This window comes from Vicia villosa, linkage group LG5 (genome assembly GCF_029867415.1).
Source record: "Vicia villosa cultivar HV-30 ecotype Madison, WI linkage group LG5, Vvil1.0, whole genome shotgun sequence".
NCBI lineage: Eukaryota > Viridiplantae > Streptophyta > Magnoliopsida > Fabales > Fabaceae > Vicia > Vicia villosa.
This window is the reverse complement of record NC_081184.1, coordinates 15,492,937-15,520,618: the sequence shown is the minus strand read 5'-3', so window position 1 is coordinate 15,520,618 and position 27,682 is coordinate 15,492,937. Positions and strand designations below refer to the sequence as shown.

The window sequence follows — 27,682 nt, the reverse complement described above, 5'->3', positions numbered from 1 at the left end:
ACATTCTTTGATTTGTTTTTTATTTTTTTTTTCCTTTTTTGTCTTTATCTTCATCTCAATTTCAAAGTATATCTTATTTAAAATTTCCATTTTTAACGTTCCTTTCGTTTTACAAATTTTCAATTTTTTTTTTATAGATGTGATAAGGTGTACATCAACTACTTTGTACATGAACTATTAATTATCGATTCTCACATTGCTTTTTCTATTTTAGATGCATGCATTGTAAATTTTGAAATAATACTAGTTAAGCCCCATTATATTACAACCAATAGAAATTATTAAGCTACATTAGATCACACTCTTCGTCTGAATCATTCTACATTGACGTCATTGTAAGATGACTCTTGGAGTTCTCACTAATATGAGAAAATTCGGCAAAATCTTGAAGTGCTATTGACCTTTCTAAATTAGTAGTGAGTGAACAAATTATAAAGCATATGAGCTTCATCTAAAAGCGCACAATCACAATAAAATATATTTTTAAACTATTTTTACCAAATAAAATATCTTCAAAAACATCTTGAAGTTGTGTCAGATGAATTAAGAACTGTAAAAATAGCTATAGGAATTTTTTGACTTATCTAATCGATTATCACTTTTGTCTAATCGATTAGCTCAACTCAAAATTGAGTCACAAGCGATTAGGACAACGCCTTAATGATGTGCAACATCTATATATCTTTTCCTTTCTTTATTAAACTTACAATTGATTATATTTCAAACTTCTAATCAATTGTAAACATGTGCTAATCGATTAGATTGTCATAAAATGCATTTATTAAAAATTCCTTTTATACACAAACCTGAAACATATAAATAGAGGCGCCTTCCCTTATTTCATTTCATCTAAAATCATCTCTCTCTCTCTCTCTCTCTCTCTCTCTCTCTCTCTCTCTCTCTCTCTCTCTCTCTCTCTCTCTCTCTCTCTCTCTCTCTCTCTCTCTCTCTCTCTCTCTCTCTCTCTCTCTCTCTCTCTCTCTCTCTCTCTCTCTCTCTCAACTTTTTGTTTACTTTATCTCACTAAAATTATAGCCGGAGTGCTTATGCGATATATTTTTTTTGTGAGTGAGAATAAGTTGTAATTCTAGAAGGATAGAATTGTAAAATTCACCAAGGGTTTTGTGTTTATACCTTGGTTGAATATTGTCCATTTAGAGAATTTTTGTTTGTGTGAGAAATTTAACCCGTTAAAAGCTTTTGTTTAGAGATTGTGTGATCAAGCCCTAGTTTAAATTCGAGATTAGCCCGTATTAAAATCTCATAGGTTCTTTGTCATCCTGGTATAAACAAGATCAGGTTAAAGGTTAGTCTGTGGTAAAAGCTTGGATAAGGTTTGAGATTAACCCGATATTGAAATCCCACAAGTTATTGCTTAGCCTGTATAAAACTAATGTTTAAAGTTCGTAAGCTCAATCAATGGTAAGATCTTGCAATGTTTAAGAAGCTTGAAGACTAACCGCTCCAACATTCTTGTTTGTGGAGAGAAGATTAATCACTTCAATCTACCATGTGGAGATAAGACTAACCGCTTCAATCTACCGTTTGGAAGAGAAGACTCAAACTACCATATTCTGAAGTCTTATACTATTTGGTTAGAGGTAAACCATATTTTCTTGTATAAGTCTTCCTATTAAAAGATCTCAACGTTTATTGAATACTCTCAAGACCAGTTCTTCGAGAGAGGAGTAGGTCCTTTTGTTTTGACCGAACTTCTATAATTCTTGGTGTTCTTCTTTCCCTTAACTTTTACTTTTCTGCTATTAATTTTCTGCAATTTATTTTTCCGCTGCTAATTATTCAAAATGTTTTTAACTCTAGTTGTACTTCCCAAAAATTTTCGAAATCACTTTTTTTGAACCACGCAATTCTCCCTCTATTATGTGTGAAGTCTAAAGTCCAACAAGATGAGTATTACTCTTGTTGATGTATTGTGTCTCGTCCATCTTCTGATCACATGAAGATTGTTAGATCACTCCATAATGCACAAATCTCAAGCACTTAACCTAACAGTGACAAACTTAGTTGTTGATGCGGGTGAAGCCCAAAAGAAGATATAAGATACTAAATGGCGTCATGCCAGATTTTCTTCCTAACATAAAAGCTTATTGACATCTTGAATGAAACAGTAAATGTTGATGGTGATGATGCATGGGTTGCCTACCATACACAATGAAACAATAAATGTTGATGAAGTTAGTTGTTTAAATAGTAAAGCGGCAAGCAACAAAAGTTTTAGAAATATTTATTCGGGAAATTATTGTGTCCACAGAGATTAGTACTACTGAATTTTTGTTCGAAAAATTCTTAGTTCTTGAGCTTGGGTTAAATGGGTTTTAAGTAAAAACGGAAAATATAACATACGAACATAAAAAGAATTCATTCATATTATGCTTAATAACTCTAAAAAAATTGTCTCTCATGAGAATTGAACCCATGAGCACATGGATATAAACCAACCCCCAAACCACTAAACCAATTAGTTTTAATTGAAATAAGATTGCTCCTGTTATACTATATGTAAAGCTGAGTGTAAATGTATTATTTAAAGCTATACATATATACTTAAAAAAACTGTATGTTAAATAATTATAAAAAAACGTAAATTAAATATTTTAAAGTTTTTTTTATAATTATATAATATAATATATATATATAAATGTTAATTAAAACGTTTTTTTAATAAAGTTGAATAATTTTTTTAAAGTTGAATAAAGTTTAATAATTAACGTTTTTAATTTTTTTAATAAACGTTTTTTTTAATAAATATGTACAGCTTTTTAAAAAAAAATTTAAATAAATTTAAAAAAAACGTTAAAATGTATTATTTAATTATATAATATAATATATATAAATGTTAATTAAAACGTTTTTTTAATAAAGTTGAATAATTTTTTTAAAGTTGAATAAAGTTTAATAATTAACATTTTTAATTTTTTTAATAAACATTTTTTTTAATAAATATGTACAGCTTTTTTTTATATTTATATTATTAAAGTTTTTTTAATTTATATAAATGTTTTTAATAATTTTATTTATATGTTTTCTTCAGTTTTTTTATAATTATATAAATTTATTATTTAATAATTTTAATAAATGTTTTTAATTAATGTTTTTAATTAATGTTTTAATTATATAAATGTTTTTTTATAATTATATAAATGTTTTTTTAATTAACGTTATAATTATATAAATGTATTTTTAATTAACGTTTTAATTATATAAATGTTTTTTATAATTAAAAACGTTCTAATTATATAAATCTTTTTTTAAAATGTTTTTTAAAAGTTGAATATTATTAATTTATTTATTATTTTATTTATTTAAATCTTTATTTAATATTTTATATATTACTTTATTTATTTATTTTATTTATTTATTATTAATATTAGTTATGTATTAATTAGTTATTATTAATATTATTAATATTTATTTATTACTTAATTATTTATTATTAATATTATTATTAAAAAAATGTTTATATAAATTATTAAAAAAATGTTTATGAAAATTATTAAAAAATATTTATATAAATTATTAAATATTACATTTAAATAAAATTATTAAAAAAACGTTTATATAAATTAAAAAAACTGAATAAAAAAACATTTAAATAAAATTATTAAAAAACGTTTATGTAAAATAAATAAATAAATAAATAAATAATACATAAAGTAATATATACATATTAATAATAAATTTATAAATAAATAATACATTATAAATATGAATATATACTTTTATTGAAAAAAAAGTAGAAAAGTAGAAAATATGTTACATATACAGATTCTTCCATATGTAAAACATGAAAGCTTCTATAGCCTAGTGGTAGAGGGACTGCATGTGAACCCCCTGGAGCTGGGTTCGAACCCTGGGTTGTGTAACTTATTTATTTGCTATTTTTCCAGCCTTTTCAAAGGAAGCCACGTCAGCAGCCAAACAAGGAAATCAGGCGCCCAGTCAGCAAGATTCTCCCAGCCCAGTCAGCCAAACATGGAATAGCATGGAACAGGGGGTTCCTGGAAACAGAATCTTGTTTTCTAAGGGGCGAAGGCTAATTTTATTTTTAATAGGGGGAAAACCGAATCTCGCTACTTTGGCAGGGGGTGAATAGTATTTAACCCTATTTTATATGCAAAGCATGAAGCAAGATGTTCTTCCAAGTTGTAAGACATATTGTCTCTATGCGATCAAGACACTTTAGTAAGAAAGGAACATGTTAAGCATAATTTCCTTCATTATGTGAGACATCTTGTCTCGCTTAGGGTTTCTTCATGCGTAAGCTAATTTTAGTAATTCTCAAGCTTTTAAAGGATTTATTTCCTTTTAGATATAATCATGAAGTTTACTTTTGTGCACATTTTGGATTAGGAAGGTTTTATTTAGAATCTTTTTAGTAAGATTAAATTTGAGGAATTCTGATTTGATCAAGATTTAATCAATCAAAGTTTTACAATTAACATTATTAAAGATTGGTTTTTTGCGCTTTCAAGAAGTCCAGTCGCGTTCAAGACCTAAACCCTAATGGGTTTTGAAGCTAGACCATTATTTCTATTTAAAGAGTCATTCTCCATTGTGAAGAATCAGACCTTATATTACTAAGCTTGACATGTTTGTTTTTGTAATATTCTATTCTTACGTCTTAATTATAAGTTAGAAGAATATACTATTTGAGTTGCTATTTTGTTCCACCATTCATATATTATTATTGTCCAAACACTTGGGAGAGTGTTTGAGTGAAAATGAAAGGGGTCTCAAATTCAGCGGGAGTCCTGGATCGAAGTTCACGGGTAGTATTAGGAAAAGAGGCATTGAACTAGAAGAGTTCAAATCCAACCAATTTGAAATTTTAATATTGAATTTCCTTTCATTGGGTTAATGCCCTCTAAACATAGATGATTTTGCATCTAACATGGTTACCAATGTTAGAACAAGATTTGATTCTGCATTCAATATTTAGTCTTGATGATAACAATACATATATTTGTTATGTAACAATTTTGTACTCTAATAGTTTCTTAAGTGTGAAGATTTACTATTTTGGTTGATTAAGGATTGCTGACTAGAGAACCATCAAAATCAGCGTAACACACATTAGAAGATCTATTCATCCATTTCTGAAGTGATATCAGCAGTTCTAAATAATGTTGTATGACTCGTCAGATAACAGATTTACAAATGTTTCTATAGCTAAGCTACTCTTCCAGACCATAAATCAAGATTTCAAGCTCAGAGAAGTTTTTGCTTCCAACTCAGAAATAAATAATATGTCATTCAGATATGTTGTTGCGTTCAACTATAAAGATTCTTTCTGACTCTGAAGAATATTTTCTCTTGGGACGTCTACGTTACTTGACATCTTCCATGCTTTCTCTACTTCAAAACAGAAGTACATCTCAAAGAAGAATGACCGGATAACTTGTACTAGAAGCAACATGGTACAACAGTACATCAACTTTTTCAAGTACTTCAAGACATATTGTACAAACCCGATTTTGTTGCGCTCTTTGTCCCCCACGATCTTTTTGGAGTCGTTACATCTAGCATACTCTCTTTTGAAGAAGATGTTAATTCGTGAGTGAAGAATTCATAAGCCAAGTCACGCTACTCAAAGCTATATTTTCAACACTAAATCCTAACGCTAAGATTCTAATTTATACTAATTCGATCATAACGGTCCTTTCCTAATACAATGCCACATTCGATGTTTGCATGTCCTTCGAATCCTCAGACTTGCGCACGCGTCCTTTTGGATAAGATCAATCTTTTAAATTTGAAAACTCCTTCCCTTCGAAGCACCAAATCAACAAACGTGACTGTCGAAGTATTTCTCTTCGAAGCTTCAAATATCTTAAGTCTCATTTATTCACAAAAATAAGACATTTCGCCAATACTTAGCAAAATTAGATTACCCATGAGCCCGTCGGTCGAAATCTTCATGAGATAATCTTTAATCTCTTTTCAAACTAGCTCTCTTTCAACAATCATCATTTTAACTTAGCATCTCCATATCATCGAAATTCTCAAATTCCCAACTAACAACGAGTGATTTATTTTATATAGAGATTTGCAGTTCATTACATGTTATAGTCGATATAAGTAGGGTGGCAAAACGGGCCGCCCGCCATGTCTTAAGCTCGCCAAAAAAATACCAGGGTGGACAAGCCCGCCAAATAGAAATGGGCATAGAAATCTAGCCCACCCCACTAAGGTGGCGGTTTGACAGGCAACATGCTTGCCCTCACTTTTTAATAGATATAGTTTTTTTAACATTTCAATTAAATTTTTTACTTCTTTTTTAGAACAATTTTTTATAATGCAATTTGTTAACAAATTTTACTTAACAAAATATTGCATATATTCACAAATAATTGTATAAAATAAAACCATCAAGAATTGAAATTACTTAAATTTACTAAAAAAAGATAAGCTTAAGACAGGACAGACTGAACTAATAGACGGGGTGAGCTTTGACGGACAGTGGGATTTGACGGGACAAACATTGATGGGCGGCGGATCCAACGTTCCAACCCAATCCGCCATTTTTTGGCGGGTGCGCAGTCGGACCCGTTATGCCACGACCCGTTTTGCCACCCATAAATATAACTACATATTCTATTAACAAATGAATAGCATTACAAAGACTCTTTTATATATAGAAAGATTTACAGTTCATTACAGGTTATAGTCGATGTTAGGTTTGTATACAAATATAAATACATATTCTTTTATTTATTTATTTTCATAAAGTTCATTACAAGTTATAGTCGATGTGAGATTTTTATACAAATATAAATATATATATATATATATATATATATATATATATATATATATATTTTTTTTTTTTTTTCTTTTCATAACAGATTATAGTCGATGTGAGGTTTGTATACAAATATAAATACATATTCCTTTTTTTAGCTTTTTACCACCGGTATAGTCTGGTTCGAGGATAAGTTTTGACATCAAGTGATTTCAGTCTTATCGTCAATCACCACTGAATCAACTAATAATTAATAATATAAATACATGTTCTATTAACAAATAAATATATATTCTATCATTATTCACGAATAAATAAAATTATATCAAATGTTATGTGGTTAAATTAAAACAAAAAATTAAAAATAAGATAAGATATATATCAAAATTTCTAATAATTTTAAAATATTTTATACAAATGGTAAGTAAAAATAATATATCCTTGTTTTCTTTGGCAGCCTTACCAAAAATATATATAAAAAATAAGAATGCATAAAAGTTAACGGGACGAAAGTTGTGGGGGTCTATCTAGAGTGAATGCATATGAATGAATAATGTTAAAGCAGTGTGTATACGTACTATGACTGGTCTTAATAATTTGTAAGGTTTGGTTTGACCATAACTTCAATAAAAGCTTCACACAACTCAGATTCACAGAGATTCACCTTCCTTCTCTCTCTCTTTAATCTGACTCTGTTCATTCATATGTCTCAACAGTGAACAATCACGATCCCCGTTTTGTTCGAAAACGACGCCATATACCTTCTCTATTCCAACTCATCCATATTAAAATTATCCATTCAACTCTAACTCACATGCACATTCAAATAAATTTTACTATACTTTCATAGCTAGGTTTAATCCGACAATTATATATATATATATATATATATATATATATATATATATATATAATAAAAATTTACTACATGTAAATATATATAGTTATTGAAAATAATTGAAGTGTGTGTGAGTTGTGTTCATTTATAGCATTATTGATAATTACATGAGGACGTTCTGAACTGAACTGAGTTCTGCATGCACATAGTAAACATAGATTCTGCGTTACTGTGTCACCCACCGATCAACCTGACCTGAATTTCTCTTTACCCATGCCGATCACATTATCACTGTCCACGGACATAGTAAAATTACTGTTCACTCGACTTTTTTTTCTCTCTTTCTTATTACAGAAACAACTAACCACGTGGATCTCTTTTATTTCATTTATTTACTGAAAAACTTATGCAAATATTTATTGCTATGGAACAAAATAACACCTAGTTGAGGGAGTGCAATTATAATGCCATGGTGTTTATAACAAGAACATGTTCATGTCATTGAAATCTTTTCTTTAGCCGCAAAACCTTAGTGCTTTTTGATCTAATTTTAGGCACTAACATGGACAACTTGTTTGGCAATATTCTTTTTCATTAAAGTTTTGGATGCTCTCTCCATTTTATATAATTAATTTTTAAATTAATAATATTTGTATCGATACAATTGTATTGGACCTTTTACGATAATAAGTTTACCAAGTCAAGAAGAAAAATGTCTAGTAAAAGTAACACGAAATTTGTTAAGGGCCTAGAGTTGGAGTTCTAGTTTTCAATTGATCACAACACACGTCCATTAGTTGTAACACTCTCTTATTCGTTGTATCGCTCACTTCCTGTTGGGTTTGGTCCAACCATTCACCACCCACTTATGAAACATGCATATTGACGCGTCCTTGAGCATTAACAGTATGTAAGCTTAGTCAAAAGCGGCAGCCACATTTCCTAAACGAATAGAGGTAATAACAGTTTCCACACTTCAGAGAGAGGGACAAAATAACCACCAATCTCCGGATTCGAGAATCTAGGTTCAATAGACCTCTATACATACTTCAATTGACCATACGATCGAGAGGGATGATTCAATTTACCTACGATACATAGTTTCTCATCACTATGCATGAGCTTGCTCTAGCATTTTCAATAATCTTAAATACCACATACAACCCTCCAAATAAAAGACTACCTATATTATATACTTTTAGCTAGCACAATTGGCTTCCACCATAAGGCCCTGGTAAAAATGAATCCCTCTAAAATGGACTGAAGGTTGATCATTTTAATGAATCCCTCGTCCAGAGAAAGACTTCTTCCATGGAGAAAGTAGTGATGTGTGCATAGTGCTACATAAAGGGCGGAGAGAGCAACATAGAAAAGAAGACATTAGATGTTAATGAGTAGACAGTTGGCAATCCTTATAACTAACTAGTAACAGTCGTGCATAAGCCATTATACCTCGCTTGTTAGAGGCATAGTGACCTTCAAATAAAGTGGGAGTCCTATACATAACTTCATGCCCTTGAACGCTCGTCATGAGCAGATACTTTGCGAGGTATTCCACACGCACGTAATTTCTCATATGCTAGCCCCCAAGTCAGACATCATAGGGCCTGAACTCAAATTGTGGTGTAAGTTTCATAAGTTCAAGAGCCACCACGCAAAAGACTGCTACCAGTTCAAGAAAGGGATAAAGCGCCTCATCCAGGAAGTTCACTTGAAGAAATACGTTAGAGGTGGTTTCCCCCATACACAAAGTGGCTCTAGCTCTCAGGGGAGAGACGCCTCTAGAAGCTCTAAATCCAAGAAGGGCAAGGAACCAAGAAAAGGAGGTGAAGATAGACTCGTGCGTAACACCTTCAACATCATCGAATGAGGGTTCACTAAGGTAGGTGTGAAAAAGATGTTCTCTATCTATCTTAGCTTAGTTTTAATGAAAACAAACGCTTATCAATGAAGAAATATCAAAGAAGAAAAAGACTGAAATCAAGTATCAAGATTGCATAAGCTTTGAAAATCAAAAGATTGAATCATGAATATTGAAGTACCAATGGAATTTCATTTGTGTATATATGTTAGGTGCTCAAATATTTTCATCTAAATCATTCCTAACATTTTTGCATGCATTATTTCAAAGTTGCATCTTTAACTTAGAAAATTTTCAAAAGGTCAATCGATTGACCCCATTGAGTAAATTGAATGAGATTGGTTTTGTAAAATGAAATTTTGAAAAAGAAAAGAGGTCAATCGATTTACCTCTTCAATCAATCAATTCACCATTCTATTTTGGCCTATGAAAATACATTAACCATTCTTAATCAATTGATTAACCTAGTTAGTTTTCTCAATTTTTTGAAACTTTGTGGATAGGTCAATCGATTTGCCTCCTTGAGCCAATCGATTTACCTTTGTAACATATGGGAAAATTCTGAATCAATATCATACCTCTTTATCACTATTGATCATGACACCTTTCCAAAACATTGCAAATTTCATGATCATTTTCTCAAATATTTTTACTAATTTCTAGAGGTATCTTGTAACTTATAAATAGCAGAATTTTTCATTGTTCAAATCACCTCTTCCCATCTTATTTTTCAAACAATTTATCTACTATTTCTATATGTTCATAACTTTTTGACACACCCACACACACACACACACACACACACACACACACACACACACACACACACACACACACACACATATATATATATATATTCTTGAAATTATATTAAAGTGAAAGAGAAGATCAAAATTGTTATATCTTGGAACTCAAGTCAAGTTGAAAAGATTATTTAAAGTTGTATTCATAATCTGTATTTGTTCACCAAGTGTGTGGTGATATTGTATGCAAAGAAAGTGGTTGTACGTTTTACAGGTGTTTGCAAATAAGAAGTGGTGTTCTTTTTGTTTGATGGAAAAAATTCCTCTGAACTTCAAAGTTCATCATAGGTTGGTGTTTAAGTTAGAAGATTGTATCAGACGTCTTGGTGTAAGACTTGTACAAAGATCTAACCTAGTGAAATATCTTACGGGGTGTAAGGGGAATGGATTATCCTTGTTTGGAAAGGGGAACCATGATATATTCTTGTGTCAATTTACTTATTGCACTTTATTTTCCAGCTTTGTCATTTATATGATTATCATGTCTTTCTGAAAAATATAAAGAACCAAAACATCTCTAAAATAATAAAAAAGTCTTAAAATCTAATTCACCCCCCTCTTAGGTAACACTCTATACTTATAATTTGTATCAAAGAAGGTTAAGATAACTTGTGTTATACGAAGGAAACTTATCTAGAGGGGTGAATAGATCCCCAATTATAAAAGTCTTAGCGAAAATTTTGTTTTGAAAATTTGTTAACTATGGACAACAGAAAATGGCTGGATTAACTCTCGTCTAATGCGAACCGTTATCGGAAAACTCAGATATGTATTAAAACCAATAAGGATTGCAATGATAATGATAAAATAATAGAGATAATATATTTCAATACACAACATGTTTGAACATGATTTCACTAGTAATGTGTTTCCAATGAAATATAAAGCAATAAACACTAAGAGGAAAATTTCCAAACACTCGAGATACAATCAATGTTGATCTGATTTTTGTAATGTTTTTTTTTTATTTTAAATTCAATTAGAATCTTATGAATTGCATTCTATTCAATAAAACAGTGCTCCTTGATCCACAAAGACGGATTCCGTTAGTTTTGACATTATCTGAGTTTTGACAAAAAGATGGATTCCATTAGATGGATTCTGCTAGTTTTGGATCAATGAGCAATCTTATGGGTGTAATCTAATCAATAAAATAATGCTCCTTGATCTAAAATAATGCATTTTCCCTAGTTTTGACATCATTCAAAACATCTAATGGGAAAGTACACTCACATATTGCTCCTTGATCTAAAAAGATGGATTTCGCTAATCATGTTTTTAGAGATAGTGGCAGTAACAGCAGTCCTCCATCTTTCATTGGTGAATATTATGACTTCTGGAAAATTCATATGCAAGAGTATCTAGAAGCACAACAAGAAGAAATATGGAATGCTGTAGAAAATGGTCCATACGTTCCTAAGACGGTCATCAATAATGTTGAAGAACAAAAAATAAAAGGCTATTGGAATGAAGATGACAAGAAGAAAGTGTTATTTGACAAAAAGGCAAAGAACATTCTTCAATCTGCCCTAGGTATGAATGAATTCTTTCGTAGATCTCACTGCAAAATAATAAAAGATATTTAGGATACTTTGGAAGTGACTCGTGAAGGTACATTATAAGTAAAGAGATCCAAACTAAACACTTTATCACAATAATACGATATGTTTATAATATAGCCCAGAGATACAATTTTTGACTTGCAAAAGAAATTTTTATAACTGTAGATCATTTGATGGCTCTTGGAAAAACGTTCACAAATGATGATTTAAATCTCAAATTCCTTATATCGTTGACAAGAGCATGGCAACCAAAGGTGGCGGAAATACCATAAAAGAAAAATCTCTCCAAAATGTCTTTGACCACATTGTTTGGTAAGCTTCAAGAACATGAAATTGAACTTGAAAGGATAGAAATGTATGAAAATCCAGAAAAGAAACCCAAAAGTATTGCCTTAAAGCATTTCGCCCATTTAGGCCTCGTGCTTGAGAGACTGTGTACATTTCAGTTTCTCCCCTAAAAGCACTTCGTCCCTTTGGGCCTCATGCATGAGGGACTGTGTACAATCTTGTCTCTCTCCCTAAACCTCTTCGCATTTTTTGTCTTCATGCTTGGGAGAATATGTCATTCCAGTCTCTTCCCGTAAAAGCACTTCAAAACTTTGGATCTTATGCTTGAGGGAATGTGTACATTCTGGTCTCACCTTTGCATTTTTTGTCTTCATGCTTGAGACAAATACACCATATTTGTGGACATGAGCATATCTACATGGGCACAACTTTTAAAGACACACACACACACACATATATATATATATATATATATATATATATATATATATATATATATATATATATATATATATATATATATGATAATCTCGAACAATAAGATAAAGGAATTGATCATATTGAATGACCTCGAGTAAATAAGGAGAACTCATCTGTTGGGCTTACAAAGACTGAGCCTGCAAGGTAATATATAAACGAACCACTTATCAAGAGTCGGATATCATTTACACATAACTCTTGACAAAAATAAGTTTACGATCCTAACCGACTTAACTTTGATAGGGTTATCAAATAGTGTATTCTACATTAACAAAAACTAAATAATTTTTTTTATAGATGTTATAATATATTATATTTAAATATTTAATTATTATATTCTAATAATCACTTAGGTATATATTTATATTTTTATCAAATTAAGTATCTTAATCAACTAAGTTATCAAATAAAGTTAAAAAAATTAATAAAATTTTTATGTTAGAACTTAATTAATTAATTGGATATAGACTCAAATATAAGTGAATGTAAAAATGGTCCATTTTAAAATAATAAAAAATTTAATTAATTATCGCGAAGTACCAGTTGTGAAAATTTCACAAGTCAACAAATGTCAATCATTTGTTTATACTCTTTTATGTTTTATGATTACAACCAAAAGTTTTTTTTTTCAAGGTTTCAAATACTCCTAAATTTTAACTTATCCGTTTTTTAATTAATTTTATACATGTTTGTTTGACTAATTTATTATTGCATTATATAAAAAAATCGTATACGATAATAAATAAATACTAATAATAATAATTTATTTAAATAGTACTAATTCGGTTTTTTTATATAAGAGATAAAAAGTGAATTATCTCTTATATACAGTAACAGAAATAATTCAATTAACCTAAAAAATAAATTGTCTCTTATACAAAGTAACCGAGGTAGAGGTAGCAATAATTTGTTTCATTATTTAAAAGTTGTCCATTGCCTTATGACATTATTTGAAATTTATAGTGTGAATCCATTTATTAAGAATCTATACTATGCATTATTTATAATTCTAGAAAGCACATTAGATTTAATAATCAATCAACTATGCTAACTAATACTTGAATAGCAAGTTAAGCAACAAAAAGTTTAAGAATATTGTTAAATGATCTATTATCCTTATCACACCATATAGCAAATCAATCAACAAGAAAACATGATTATTGAAGTAGTAGTTAAATTAATTAATCAATCAATTAAATGAACAAAACCAGGCCCCTCAACCTAAAAAACATTCAGACAAATTGAGTTCACAACAGTTGTTAATATGTTAGCTTTGGCGCCCTAATAAATGTTTAGGTTACTATTCCACCAAATTTGAAAAAGAAAAAGGACATATTAATCAATTACACACACAACACAACAGTATATTTAATGATTGATTATTAATATGGGACCTCAAAAAGTTTACATTTATTTTAACTACAGTTAATGATTAGTACTCTAGTTTACTTTATTTAAATTGTATAAAAAAATGAATAAAAAAGTGGAACAAGACATGTAAACCTACCTCGTAAAGAGGGTTTTGTGTTGAGAAGGGTAAAATCATGCTTTCTTTTCTTTCGTTGCTGTTCTGTTTCTTTCTTCTCACGTGCGTCATCCATCATCAGTGTTATGTTACCGTCACTATCACACCTTTCATTTCATTGCTTATAATTAAATTTTTAATTCTATTCTATTTTGTGTTACAAATTGGATTGATAGAAAACTAAACTTTTATGAAACGTAAAATTAAGTTAAATTTTGGTTGAGAACAAAAATTAATATTTTAAATTCTATTTTGTGTTATTAATTTTTATGTGATATAAATCCATATCATTTTTTCTCTAATTTCAATAGAGATAAAATGTTTTTTTCCCTCTAATTTCAATCGAGATAAAATGTTTTTTTTTTAAATCCATATCATTTTTAAATTTTTTCTCTAATTTCAATCTAATTTCAAATAGATTAACAAGTGATTTGAGTAAAACAGTGAGGTATGAATTATACATTTTCATTAGCATGTTTTAATTGATTTTTAGAAGATCTATAATCAATATAAATGTATAGAATTGATTTTTGGTGCTTTTAGGATATTTCTTTTATCAAAAGTGAAATTGATTTTGTCTGATTTTATTTGAAGTTAGAATTTGTAGTTTCTACTTTCATAATTGATTATGAATAATTTTTACACTTGAAATTTATTTTTCAACTCACTTTTACATAAATATATTCAAACATAAATCAATTATGTTAAACTCAATTTTATTAAAATTAATTCTATCGAACTCGATTCTCAATTCTGCTAAAATCAAATCTGTTCAGCGTCAATCCAAACAAGTGATTTAGATAAAATTAAAATGTGAAAATTATAACTGTGGTATTATAATTTCTCTTATTTATATTTTACATAATAGAATAGTATTAATTTCAATTAATTAATAATATCTATTATTTTTAAATTAAACATGCATTAGCAGTGTTTTAAAAATCGGATCGGTCATCAAACCGGTGAGGGTACTGGATCACTGGTTCATCGGTCGAACCACTGGGTCACTGGTCGAACCGCATGACCAAACCAGATTAAACCTGTCATTATAATAAAACTATATAGGTATAAAATCGGTCGAACCGGATCATTCAATCTCTAAAAAAATTATAACTAGCACTTAAAAGCTGATCCATTAACAACATAATCTATAAATAAGGTTCTTAAAAATCACAAATTCAGAAGTTGTGCATTAGGTGCTGAAAATACTAATAATCCATATAGTTTAAGGCTCTTAAAAAGCACAAATATAGTTTGCTCAGCACTTAAAAATCACAAATTTAGTTCAATTTTAAACATAAGTATTACACATAACAAAGTAGTACATATTAAAAGTCTAATTGCAACATAAACTAATTGAGTACTTTAGAACCAAAACACTCAAATATCTATTAAATTTAGTTCCAAGGAGGTAAAATTATCTCAATGTTGGGATCTCCTTCAATATCAAAATCATCTCCGACAAAATCAATCGCATTTGCAACATCTTCCCCATCAATGATATCATTACTTTGGTTGTTTTCTCCGGAGTTAAGTGGTGCATCTCCCTCAACATCAACCTCATCCAAATTTAATTCATCTATAACAACATCAATTTAAAGAATTTAGAAATTGACATATTTTAAGAAATTAAAATAACATAATTGTAATCACAAAAATTAATACCATACCAATATCATTTGAAATAGGTTGGATTGTCATACTAGCAAGATCTTTGCGTAGTGCTAACACCTCCTCAATGGTCAAGAATGGTGGTGAATCCTCCAACACCCAATTAGAATGATCACCAAGTGTTTCAAAATTAATAGGATCATAATTTTGTTTCTTCTTGGTTCTACAAATCATTAACGACAATGTCAAACATAGAAATATCAAACATTCTTAACAAATCTAACAATAATATACATTCTTAACAAACAAACAGTAGCATATTTCTTAACTATAAAACTGTATCATATATTCTTAACCATAGAACCAATATTCATGTCATCAAGTATCAAAACAATAGCATATAAAGCATAATAAGTGCAATACCTATTTTGTAGCCGTAAATTATAACGAACATAAACAAGATCGTTAAGCTTTTGATGCTCCAACCTATTTCTCTTTTTTGAATGAATGTGTTCAAACACACTCCAATTTCGTTCACAACCAGATGCACTACAAGTTTGACTCAAAATTCGAATAGCCAGCTTTTGCAAATTCGGCGCTTCGGTTCCATAAGTGTCCCACCATTGATCTAGAATAATGCATGTGAAAAAAATTAGAAAACATTTTAAAATACATATTGACATTGTACTAAAATGCTTAAAGTTTATCATTTAATTTTACCTGGCAAAACTTCATCTCGGTTTTCTACTGCTGTTGTCCTTCCAAAACTACCTTCACAATTTTTGAATGAAGTCATCTCAGCAGTTAATTTAGATCGCAAGTCCTTACTATCATAAGCATACTTTTCAATGACATCCAAAAGGCCTTGGGTGGTGGACTTGTTTTTTTCATATTCTGGACCAAATCTACAAGATGGATTTAACCAATAACCAGCAGCATGGAGATTTTTCCGAAGTTGTGCATCCCAACGGTTTATCCAAGATCTTCAAATAAGGCTCTACTTTCAACTTATTTCTTCTAAACCTCTTCTCAATCTCCTCTCTTGCTTTATACATATCTCGATATAGATATCCCATAGCCGGCTTATCTTCACTATCAACAATACGCAACACACGTACAAGAGGTTCTGTAATTTTCACTATGTCAGCACATTTAGACCAAAAGCTTGAGTCTAAGACTTGTTCCACAAATTGCTTTGCCTTGACATCTTTGGAATAAGTTGTGGTTGTCCACTCTTTGGATGTTACCATGGCTCTTAGTGCATCTTTATGCGACATAATACTTTGCAATGCAATGAAATTAGTAGCAAAACGGGTTGGAGCAGGACGGAGTATTTCTCTTCCACCTGTATTTTGTCTCATCAAATACAATGCAAAACAATGATTATATATGTATTTGGTAATTTTTGAAGCATGTGACACTGCCTCACTTACTTCATCCAATTTCCCCATGTCTTGCAACATCAAATTAATACAGTATGCTGCGCGAGGAGACCAAAACAACTTAGGAAACTCCTTTCCAACAACTTTCCAGCAGCAAAATAATTTGCAGCATTATCTGTAACAATTTGAACAACATTTTGCGGTCCAACATACAACACTACTTTCTTGAAAAGCTTAAACAATTTTTTTGCAGTTTTAGAAGCACCTGAGGCATCAACAGACTTTATGAAAACAGTTCCTTTGGGGCATTAAACTAAAAAGTTGATAAGAGTTCTCCTACAACGATCAGTCCACCCATCTGCCATAAGAGTACAACATGTATCCTTCCAAATAGAACGATATTGCTCTATCTGTATCTTCACGTTATCAACCCACTTATTTAACAAATTACCACGAAGAGCATGTATGGTAGGAACTTTATATCCAGCACCCATACAACAAAGAGCATCAACTGCAGGTTGAAAATACGGTGAATTTGCAGCATTGAAAGGAATCAATGTATCAATAAACCACCTAGCAATAGCAAGATCACACTTTTCTATCACTTATTTACTTTGCATCACACTTTTTAAAGTAGACTGAGCTCCCAGAGTTGTTCTTGGTAAAAAATAAGTACTAATACGAGCGTCATTCTTTTTAGATGCACCAATTTGCAATTCACCTCCCTCCGCAGTAAATGACTCACTTTCAGCCACATCTGAAGCTTTTATTTTCTTGCTCCGCTCGTTGAAATGTTGTTTCATCTGGAAACGAATTTCAGCAGATACTTTCTTAGAAATTTCAACATTTCCTACTATTTCAGCCAAGTGTTGCTTTACCCTATGAATTTCACCTCCACCAAAAGATTTGTGACAGTACATACAAACAAGAGATTTTCCATCAGGACTTCTAGTACAATGTGCCCAAACTATATCAGTCTTCCCTCTAACATTATTTTGAACTAAACTTTGAGCTGAAGATGCTTCTTGTGATGGTGGTTGTGATGATGGTGTTTCAGAAGATTCCATATTCCCGTAAACACTAATTGATATATGCTAAAAATATATTGAATGATATATTTTTCTACTCTAAAAATAATATTTGACACATAAATAAAATAATATTTAACACATAAACTACATACTAACCTGGTGATGAAGCTTATCAGTCTTTTCTTCTTTGTCTAGAACCTACATAAATTATAAACATGTGATGAATTAAAACTGGCTTTAGCATAACCTACATAAACATGTCCCTTATATGAAACAATTATATAACCATAGGGATTAAACAATTATGTCCCTTAAAAGTGAAACAATTATATAACAATTAGCATAACCCACATCGTTATTATATAAATAATTATTTTCAGATTAAACAATTGTTATCTTTTAAGTTTTAACAAGCATGTCCCTTATATGAAAATGAAAATAGTAAATACATCAATACATAAACACACGGTGGTGCGGCAAGCATGTCAATCTTTTAACTTTTAACAAGCATGTCCCTTACATAAACATTGAATAAAACTACTACAAAGTTTACTCACTTATAGTAGAGAGACAAAGATGGTTAGTATTTAAATTTATAAAGGCTGAAAATAGGATGAAAAGGAAATAAAATAAAGGGAAGAAAACAATGACAGGTAAAGTGAATCGGCTTAGAGTAAATCCATAAAGCAAATATGAAAACATATCAACTCAAGCTAATAATAATAGTGCCCTAGCATTATAAAACCTGAAAAATAAAAACCACTATTATTTGTTCTGCACGTGCAAGCCACTACCTCACGTAACAACAAACAGCACTCAAATAATTATACCGACCATACATTGTTTGACCAACATGCAACATGGAGAAATCATTTCCCACTGCGATCAGATTGATTCACAACAGTTTTTCTATGTCTTTCTTCGATCAAGAAACACACAAATTGAATAAAACTACTACTGTACTACAAGATTGACACTGAATAAAACTACTACTGTACTACAAACACATAGGTTTTCAATTTCAATCTAAACTAACCCTAATTTTTTAACACATATGATAATCAACAATGAGAAAACATACGGTGGTGCGGCAAGATTGATGATGGAGGCGCGGTGGAGGGGAAGAAAGCGTCCGACGACGGAGATTTTAGCAGACGGTTGTTGTTGTTCTTCGTATGGCTGTTGTGTGGCTTATCTCTGCAGATTGAAACAATGATAGGGGTATGCGTGTGGTTGTGTGCTGGAAAATTTTTTTTATTTTTTTTTTAAATTTAAAAAACTCAAAACGACGTCGTTTTGAATGAAATAAAATTTTAAAAAAATAAAAACAATTGAACCACCGGTCCGCACAAACCACCGGTTTTCCCGGTTGACACCGGTTTCCTCTAGTTCGACGACACGGGTGATCCACCAAGCAAACCTGGCCGGTTCCCGATCCAACCGGCCGGTCCGGTCCGATTTTAACAACACCGTGAATTAGTTTATTATAATTATTTTCAAAATATACAAATATTAAATTTGATGAATGATTAATGACAAATAAATATTTGTCTCACATTTAAATTATATTTGCAACAAAATTTATTATAGACTCAATTTTAAAAGGTTGTAAAAAAACGAAAAAAGTTATAATATATATTTAATTTTATGTCGTTAATATTAAAAATAGTGTAACTTTAACTAATTTCTATTATAAATATTTGTCGTGCATATTATTTTTATGATAAATTTAAGTTAGTATATTATGAATATTTTATTTATCTTAAAAAATATATTAAAGAATTAAGTTTATTTAATTTATTAGTGATGTTTATGTCTAGGCCGATAATATATTAAATGCCCCAATAATGCATTTGTGTCATGTAAAACATACTAAGCTCATTACCTATCAACGAACATCAAAGGAAAGGGCCTTCCGATCAAAAGATGAAAATATCACAATGACTTAAGGTAAGTGTATGAGATGGAGACACCGTTCCACCAACCATAGCCCTAAGGTACGCTCTAGGACCTTAGAAACAAGCATGATCATGCCTTTGATCCATGTAAATGATCGAAGGATGAACGTCATATAACATAACGGACTATACCCTAACATATGTTCATTTAGACAATTATCGTCCACAGAAAGGTTACTGACCCTCAAAAACCCTAGAATTCACGTTAGAAAGGAGAGACAAATGTAAAATTACTGCACACACATACTATGTTGAAGAAAAATATCTCTTACCAAGGAAAATTTCTTACTTAGGCGTCAGAGTATTTGTAGGTACCACCCCTCTTCAAGGCGTCAAATCACATTAAGAAAGATTGAGTTTCTTAAACAAACACAAGAAATCCTATTAGATTTTCACGAAAGAGGGAAGAAGGAAAAAAGAAGAAAAATTAGGATTGGTTGTAACTGTTTTTCTATTCACTTTCTCTATTAGGGTTTTACAGATTACAAGTGAATAACAAAAATCAACCTCTCTTAACAACTTGAGAGAGCTGGTCTATTTATAGACTACTAAGCTAAGTTAAGCTACATGTTAACTTAAACAATTGTGCTAAACAAACTGGCCAAATTTGACGTGCTAACAAACCTAGAAATAACGACTACTGCATGCTAGAATATATTTCGACTACAACATGTAGGACTTTAACATCAGCATTTGAATAAACTTCTATAACATGCTTAAATTTTGTCGAACCCTGAAGCTACTCTTGTCAAGAGTAGAGTTCGATCCAAAATCTCACAAATCTCTATCTTGGAACAAACTCTACAACATTAAGGGGACAAACTAGCTTTCTTCATGCAACTTTATCAGCTGCACACAGTGGAAAAACTTGCAGCTTGACAATGTCTTCATGATCATATTAGCAACATTATCTACGGTCGAAGCTTTATCACTTGGACTTCTCCACGCTCGATTATTTCTTTGACGAAAGGAAGTCTCATATCGATGTGCTTGGTTTGCTCGTGATAGGTTGAATTCTTCGAAAAATGTAATTCACTTTGGTTATAATGATTGCTCGACCTTGGGTTTCAACTCCTTAGAAATCCCTTCAAGCCATAATGCTTCTTCCACATCTTTAATGAGGACAATATATTTTGCTTTCCAACTGATTGTTGTGTCAAACATAGTGAAAACATATCCAGAAATAGATTTTCTGGAATCCATACAACCTGCATAAGTAGAGTGGACAAATCCTTCGATCGCTGCTTTGCTCTCATCGCCACAAGCTCCACCATAAACCAGGACTTTATTCAGAGACCCATTTATGTGCCTTTGAATCCACTTCAATGCTTGTCAGTGCGCCTTTTTAGGATTTACTATATACCTGCTTACAAGGCTTACTTCATATGTTATGTCTGGCCTTGTACATGCCATGTCATACATCAAAGAACTACTATACTAGCATATGGAATGTTATTCATATAGGCTCGTTCGACTTCAGTACTAGGATTTTGAGTCATACTCAACTTGAATTGAGGATTTGTCGGTGTTACAATAGGATAGAAAAACACTTAGAAAGGGGGGGTTTGAATAAGTGTAGCTTTAAAAACTTGACAGATAAAAATAAATTGCACAGTTATTTTTATCCTGGTTCGTTGTTAACTAAACTACTCCAGTCCACCCCCGCAGAGATGATTTACCTCAACTGAGGATTTAATCCACTAATCGCACGGATTACAATGGTTCTCCACTTAGTCAGCAACTAAGTCTTCCAGAGTCTTCTGATCACACACTGATCACTCCAGGAACAACTGCTTAGATACCCTCTAAGACTTTCTAGAGTATACTGATCCACACGATCACTCTAGTTACAACCTGCTTAGATAACCTCTAAGACTTCCTAGAGTATACTGATCCACACGATCACTCTAGTTCCTTACAACTTAATGTAATCAATTCAAGAGTATTACAATTGCTTCTTAAAAGCTATAATCACAAACTGTGATATTTCTCTTAACGTTTAAGCTTAATCTCACTAATATATTACAACAGCAATGTAGTGAGCTTTGATGAAGATGAAGATTCTGAGCTTTGATTTGAACAACGTTTCAGCAAGTTGATATTCACAGAATAGGTGTAGAATTCGTTAACCTTGCTTCTCATTAGAACTTCATATTTATAGGCATTGGAGAAGATGACCGTTGAGTGCATTTAATGCTTTGCGTGTTCCGTACAGCATCGCATTTAATGTTATACGCTTTTGTCAACTACCTCGAGCCTTGTTCACGCTGTGTCTACTGACGTAGCCTTTAATAGCTTTTAACGTTCCTTTTGTCAGTCAACGTAGCCTGCCACTTGTACTTCCTTCTGATCTGATGTTTGTGAATACAACGTTTGAATATCATCAGAGTCAAACAGCTTGGTGCATAGCATCTTCTGATCTTCTGACCTTGAAGTGCTTCTGAGCGTGATACCATCAGAACTTCAGTGCTTCTGATCTCATGTTCTTCTGATGCTTCCATAGACCCATGTTCTGATTCTGCTTCGACCATCTTCTGATGTCTTGCCAGACCATGTTCTGATGTTGCATGTTGAACCCTTTGAGACACAGCTTCTGAGCGCTGAATTATGCATACTCTTTATATATTTCCTGAAAAGGAAATTGCATTGGATTAGAGTACCATATTATCTTAAGCAAAATTCATATTATTGTTATCATCAAAACTAAGATAATTGATCCGAACAAATCTTGTTCTAACAATCTCCCCCTTTTTGATGATGACAAAAACATATATAAATGATATGAATTTGCGATCAGAAAGAGCAGACGGCAAAAGACAAATTACACAGCTATAGCATAAGCATATGAATATGTCTCCCCCTGAGATTAACAATCTCCCCTGAGATAAATAATCTCCCCCTGAAATAAATACTCGAAGAACTTTAATAAAAGACTTCCCTGATTATTTCGGTAGAGACGATCACATAAGCTTCTGTCTTTAGAGAATTCATAGCTTCTGACTTCTGCTTCCATTGGACAGCTTCAGAACTAGAATTTCTTTAGATCCTTAGAATACTCACAGCTTCTGATTCCTGCTTCCATCTAGGACAGCTTCAGAACTTGAATTTCTTTGATCTTCAGAATATTCACAGCTTCTGATTTCTGCTTCCAGTTAGGACAGCTTCAGAACTTGAGTTTTCTGGATCTTTAGAACATTCACAGCTTCTGATTTCTGCTTCCCTCGGATAGCTTCAGAGCTTTGAATTTCTACCAACATCACTTCATGCTAGATTTGTATCAGAACATTGTTGAATGTACCAGAGCATCATCAGAGCATCTCTACATCCTGAAATGTTACAGAACAAAAACTAAACGACAAAAGTCAGCATGAACGAGTCAGAACATAAAATGTATATTAGAACACATGATATGTATCAGAGCCATATAGGCTAAAATAATGTTATCAGAGCAAATAGAATTTTGTCAGAGCAAATAGACAAATATGGATCAAATTCTATTATCAGTGCTTCTGATTCATTCTTCTTTCTTGCTTCTGATTTCTGAAGCTTGACAGCACTCAGCTTGCTTCAGTTTCCATGAGTTTATTCTTTTTTCAGAATAACACTTCTTATGGTTTTGCTTCTTGTGTTTGCTTTGAAGATTCTCTTCACTTCTTTATACCTGCAAAACACTTAAACTATATAGAACTTGCAGTTCTTTTTAGTAAATGTGTGGGAGCTTTACCCAGCAACTGATAGATTAATCAAATCATTTATCATTTATCTTCTCCCCCTTTTTGTCATAACATCAAAAAGGATACATCAAAAAGGATATATCACTGGAATGTAAAGTCAAAGAAACTTTTCATTGATAATCAAAAGATATTACAAAAGGTTCCTATGTTTAACAAGCAGATGCAACAAGGAAAGAAAACTACTAAGACCAAAGACTAAGACCCTAGCTAAGACAAAATCTGCGCCAGCATGTCTTGAACCCTGTCATAATTTACTGCTTCTTGGGCTTCCAGGCGAGGGGTCAGGGAGACTTGATTCTGATGCAGATCTTCCACAATCTCTATCAGAAACAACATTCTCAGCAGGTGAAGATGAAGAGATTTCTTTGGAATGGGTTGAGGGAGAGGAAAGGTTAGATGAAGAGGAAGTTGAGTCTTGAAGATAAAAAGATGAGGAAGAAGATGGAGATGATGGAGGGCTTTCACCAGGGGGTTGAAACACACGTCTAGAATAGTTTCCAGACAACTTTGCTTCGAATGGATTCACCTTGAGAGGGTCATAGGTGATCTTTATCTTTTTGGGTTTGGACGAAGATGTTTCAACAGCTTTTCTCTTTTTGTTTTGATCATTTTCATGGTTTCCTGGGCTTGATGAAGAGTTCATGATGGATTTGCAGAGAATGAACAGCTAGGGTTTGATATGAATGCAAAAAAAATAGAGAAGGAAAAACAAAGACAGAGTGTAATAGAGAAACTATGAGAGGGAAGGAGAAGCTTTTGAAGAGTATTTAAAAGAAAATAAAATGAAACAAATGATGGATAGCATTTAATGTTACGTGACATGAGGAGAGATAATAAAGACAAATGAGGTGACTAGCACAGTTACCTATGGTCGGCGTCCCTTCAACTGCACGCGCGCTTATCCATGAACAGTAACGACAGGTTTACCATCCCGAGATAAAACGTTACAGCTGTTTTGCTTTAAAAGAGGTTCTGAATCAACTTAGACAATGAAACGTTAGTAATAACTGAATCATAATTTCTAAAAGATTTCAATCAGAACTTCTGATTAAAAAATCCACATTCATTTCAGAAGATACTCATACGTAAGAACTTCTCATCTTCTCATTCTGGGCATAAATCCATACTGATGTTCTTCAGAATGAACTTAAACCTATCTTCAGCCAGGGGTTTTGTAAAGATATCAGCCCATTGATGGTCTGTATCCACAAAGTTTAAAGATATAACACCCTTCTGAACATAGTCCCTTATGAAATGATGTTTAATCTCAATATGTTTAGCCTTTGAATGAAGAATAGGATTCTTAGATAAACATATAGCAGAAGTATTATCACAGAATATAGGAATGTTACTCTCATATATCTGATAATCTTCTAACTGACTCTTCATCCAGAGCATCTGTGTACTGCAACCAGCAGCAGCGGCATATTCTGCTTCTGTTGTTGATAGAGCAATAGTAGCTTGCTTCTTGCTATACCAGGAGATCAAATGACTTCCAAGAAATTGGCAACTTCTTGAAGTACTCTTTCTTTCAATTCTGTCTCCAGCATAGTCAGCATCGCAGAATCCTACTAAGTTGTATTCTTTAGATTTTCTGTAAACTAAGCCAACATTAGTAGTACCTTTCAGATACCTTAGAATTCTCTTAACAGCAGTTAAATGAGATTCTCTAGGATCTGATTGGAATCTAGCACACAAACAAACACTGAACAGAATGTCAGGTCTAGAAGCAGTCAAATATAGAAGAGATCCAATCATACCTCTGTATAACTTCTGATCTACCTTCTTACTTACCTCATCCTTACCTAGGATGCATGTTGGATGCATAGGAGTTTTGGCTTCTTTACAGTCTAGAAGATTAAACTTCTTCAGAAGTTCCTTCACATACTTGGTTTGGTGAACATACGTTCCTTCTGATGTTTGATTTATTTGTATTCCAAGGAAATACTTGAGTTCTCCCATCATGCTCATTTCAAACTCAGCCTGCATAGACTCAGCAAACTCCTTTCCAAGTGTAGCATTAGATGTTCCAAAAATAATATCATCTACATATATTTGACAAATTAAAGTATCCCTTTTAAAGGTTTTACAAAAGAGAGTAGTGTCCACTTTTCCTCTAGTGAAACCATTATCCAGAAGGAAAGAACTTAAGCGTTCATACCAAGCTCTGGGAGCTTGTTTCAATCCATACAACGATTTCTTTAGTTTAAAAACATGATTAGGAGACATAGAGTCTTCAAAACCAGGAGGTTGATGGACATAAACTTCTTCATCTATATAACCATTTAAGAAGGCACTCTTAACATCCATCTGATAGAGAGTGATGTTATGTTGAGTGGCAAATGAAATTAATAGACGAATAGATTCTAACCTGGCCACTGGTGCAAAGGTTTCTGTATAGTCAATCCCTTCTTGCTGACTATAACCCTGAGCCACCAGTCTGGCTTTGTTCCTTACCACTTCACCTTTCTCACTGAGCTTGTTTCTGAAGACCCATTTTGTACCGATTATATTGAATCCATCTGGTCTAGGAACAAGATCCCAAACATCATTCCTTGTAAACTGATTCAGTTCTTCTTGCATAGCAATTATCCAGTCTGGATCTTCTAGAGCATGATCAACAGAAGTTGGCTCGATCAAAGATACAAGACCTAATTGACAGTCTGCATTGTTCTTAAGGAATGCTCTTGTTCTGATTGGATCATCCTTCTTCCCAAGAATGACATCTTCTGAATGACCAGAGATGAGTCTGGATGATCTTCTGACAGATGGTTCTTCAGAAATGTTTAGATTCTCCAGAGAAGCTGATACTTGATCTTCAGATTCTTTGCTTCTGAGAAGCTCTGCTTCTGATGCGTTGCTTCTTGGCTCAACAACTTCTGATATATCAATATCACAATCTGCAAAATTATCAAACTGCTTTGGTTTTTCAGAACCAAGCTTATCATCAAACCTGATATTGATTGATTCTTCCACAACCAATGTTTCAGTATTGTATACTCTGTAGCCTTTTGAGCGTTCAGAATATCCAAGAAGGAAACATTTTTGTGCTTTGGAATCAAACTTACCAAGATGATCTTTAGTGTTCAGAATAAAGCATACACATCCAAAAGGATGGAAATATGAAATGTTGGGCTTTTTATTCTTCCACAATTCATAAGGAGTTTTATTTAGAATAGGTCTGATAGAGATTCTATTCTGAATATAGCATGCAGTGTTTATTGCTTCTGCCCAGAAATGCTTAGCCATATTGGTTTCATTGATCATGGTTCTGGCCATTTCTTGCATAGTCCTATTCTTTCGTTCTACAACTCCATTTTGCTGTGGAGTTCTAGGACAAGAGAAATCATGGGCAATACCATTTTCTTTGAAGAATTCTTCAAAGAATCTGTTCTCAAATTCACCACCATGATCACTTCTGACCTTTATGATTTTACACTCTTTTTCAGATTGGATCTGAATGCAGAAATCAAAGAACACTGAATGAGTCTCATCCTTGTGTTTCAAGAATTTTACCCACGTCCAGCGACTATAATCATCTACGATGACTAATCCATATTTCTTCCCTCTGACAGATGCTGTTTTGACTGGGCCAAACAGATCAATGTGCAAGAGTTCTAATGGCCTTGAGGTAGAAACAACATTCTTGGACTTGAATGCAGGTTTGGAGAACTTGCCCTTCTGACATGCTTCACAAAGAGCATCTGATTTGAATTTCAGATTAGGGAGTCCTCTGACAAGATCCAGTTTGTTAATCTGAGAAATCTTTCTCAAACTAGCATGACCTAATCTTCTGTGCCAGACCCACTGCTCTTCAGAAACAGACATAAGACAAGTCACCTTCTG

General features: G+C 32.1%; 1 protein-coding gene across 1 annotated transcript; it reads right to left on the bottom strand.

The window, feature by feature from the left end:
• Positions 1–15,505: 15,505 nt before the first annotated feature.
• Positions 15,506–17,182, bottom strand: LOC131604274 (uncharacterized). Its single transcript, XM_058876726.1, has 5 exons — positions 16,785–17,182; positions 16,452–16,714; positions 16,155–16,359; positions 15,791–15,954; positions 15,506–15,699 (listed from the first exon to the last, which is right to left on the bottom strand). The coding sequence occupies exons 1-5, from the start codon at positions 17,180–17,182 to the stop codon at positions 15,518–15,520; spliced, it is 1,212 nt and encodes a 403-aa protein (XP_058732709.1). The 3' UTR covers positions 15,506–15,517.
• Positions 17,183–27,682: the final 10,500 nt, after the last annotated feature.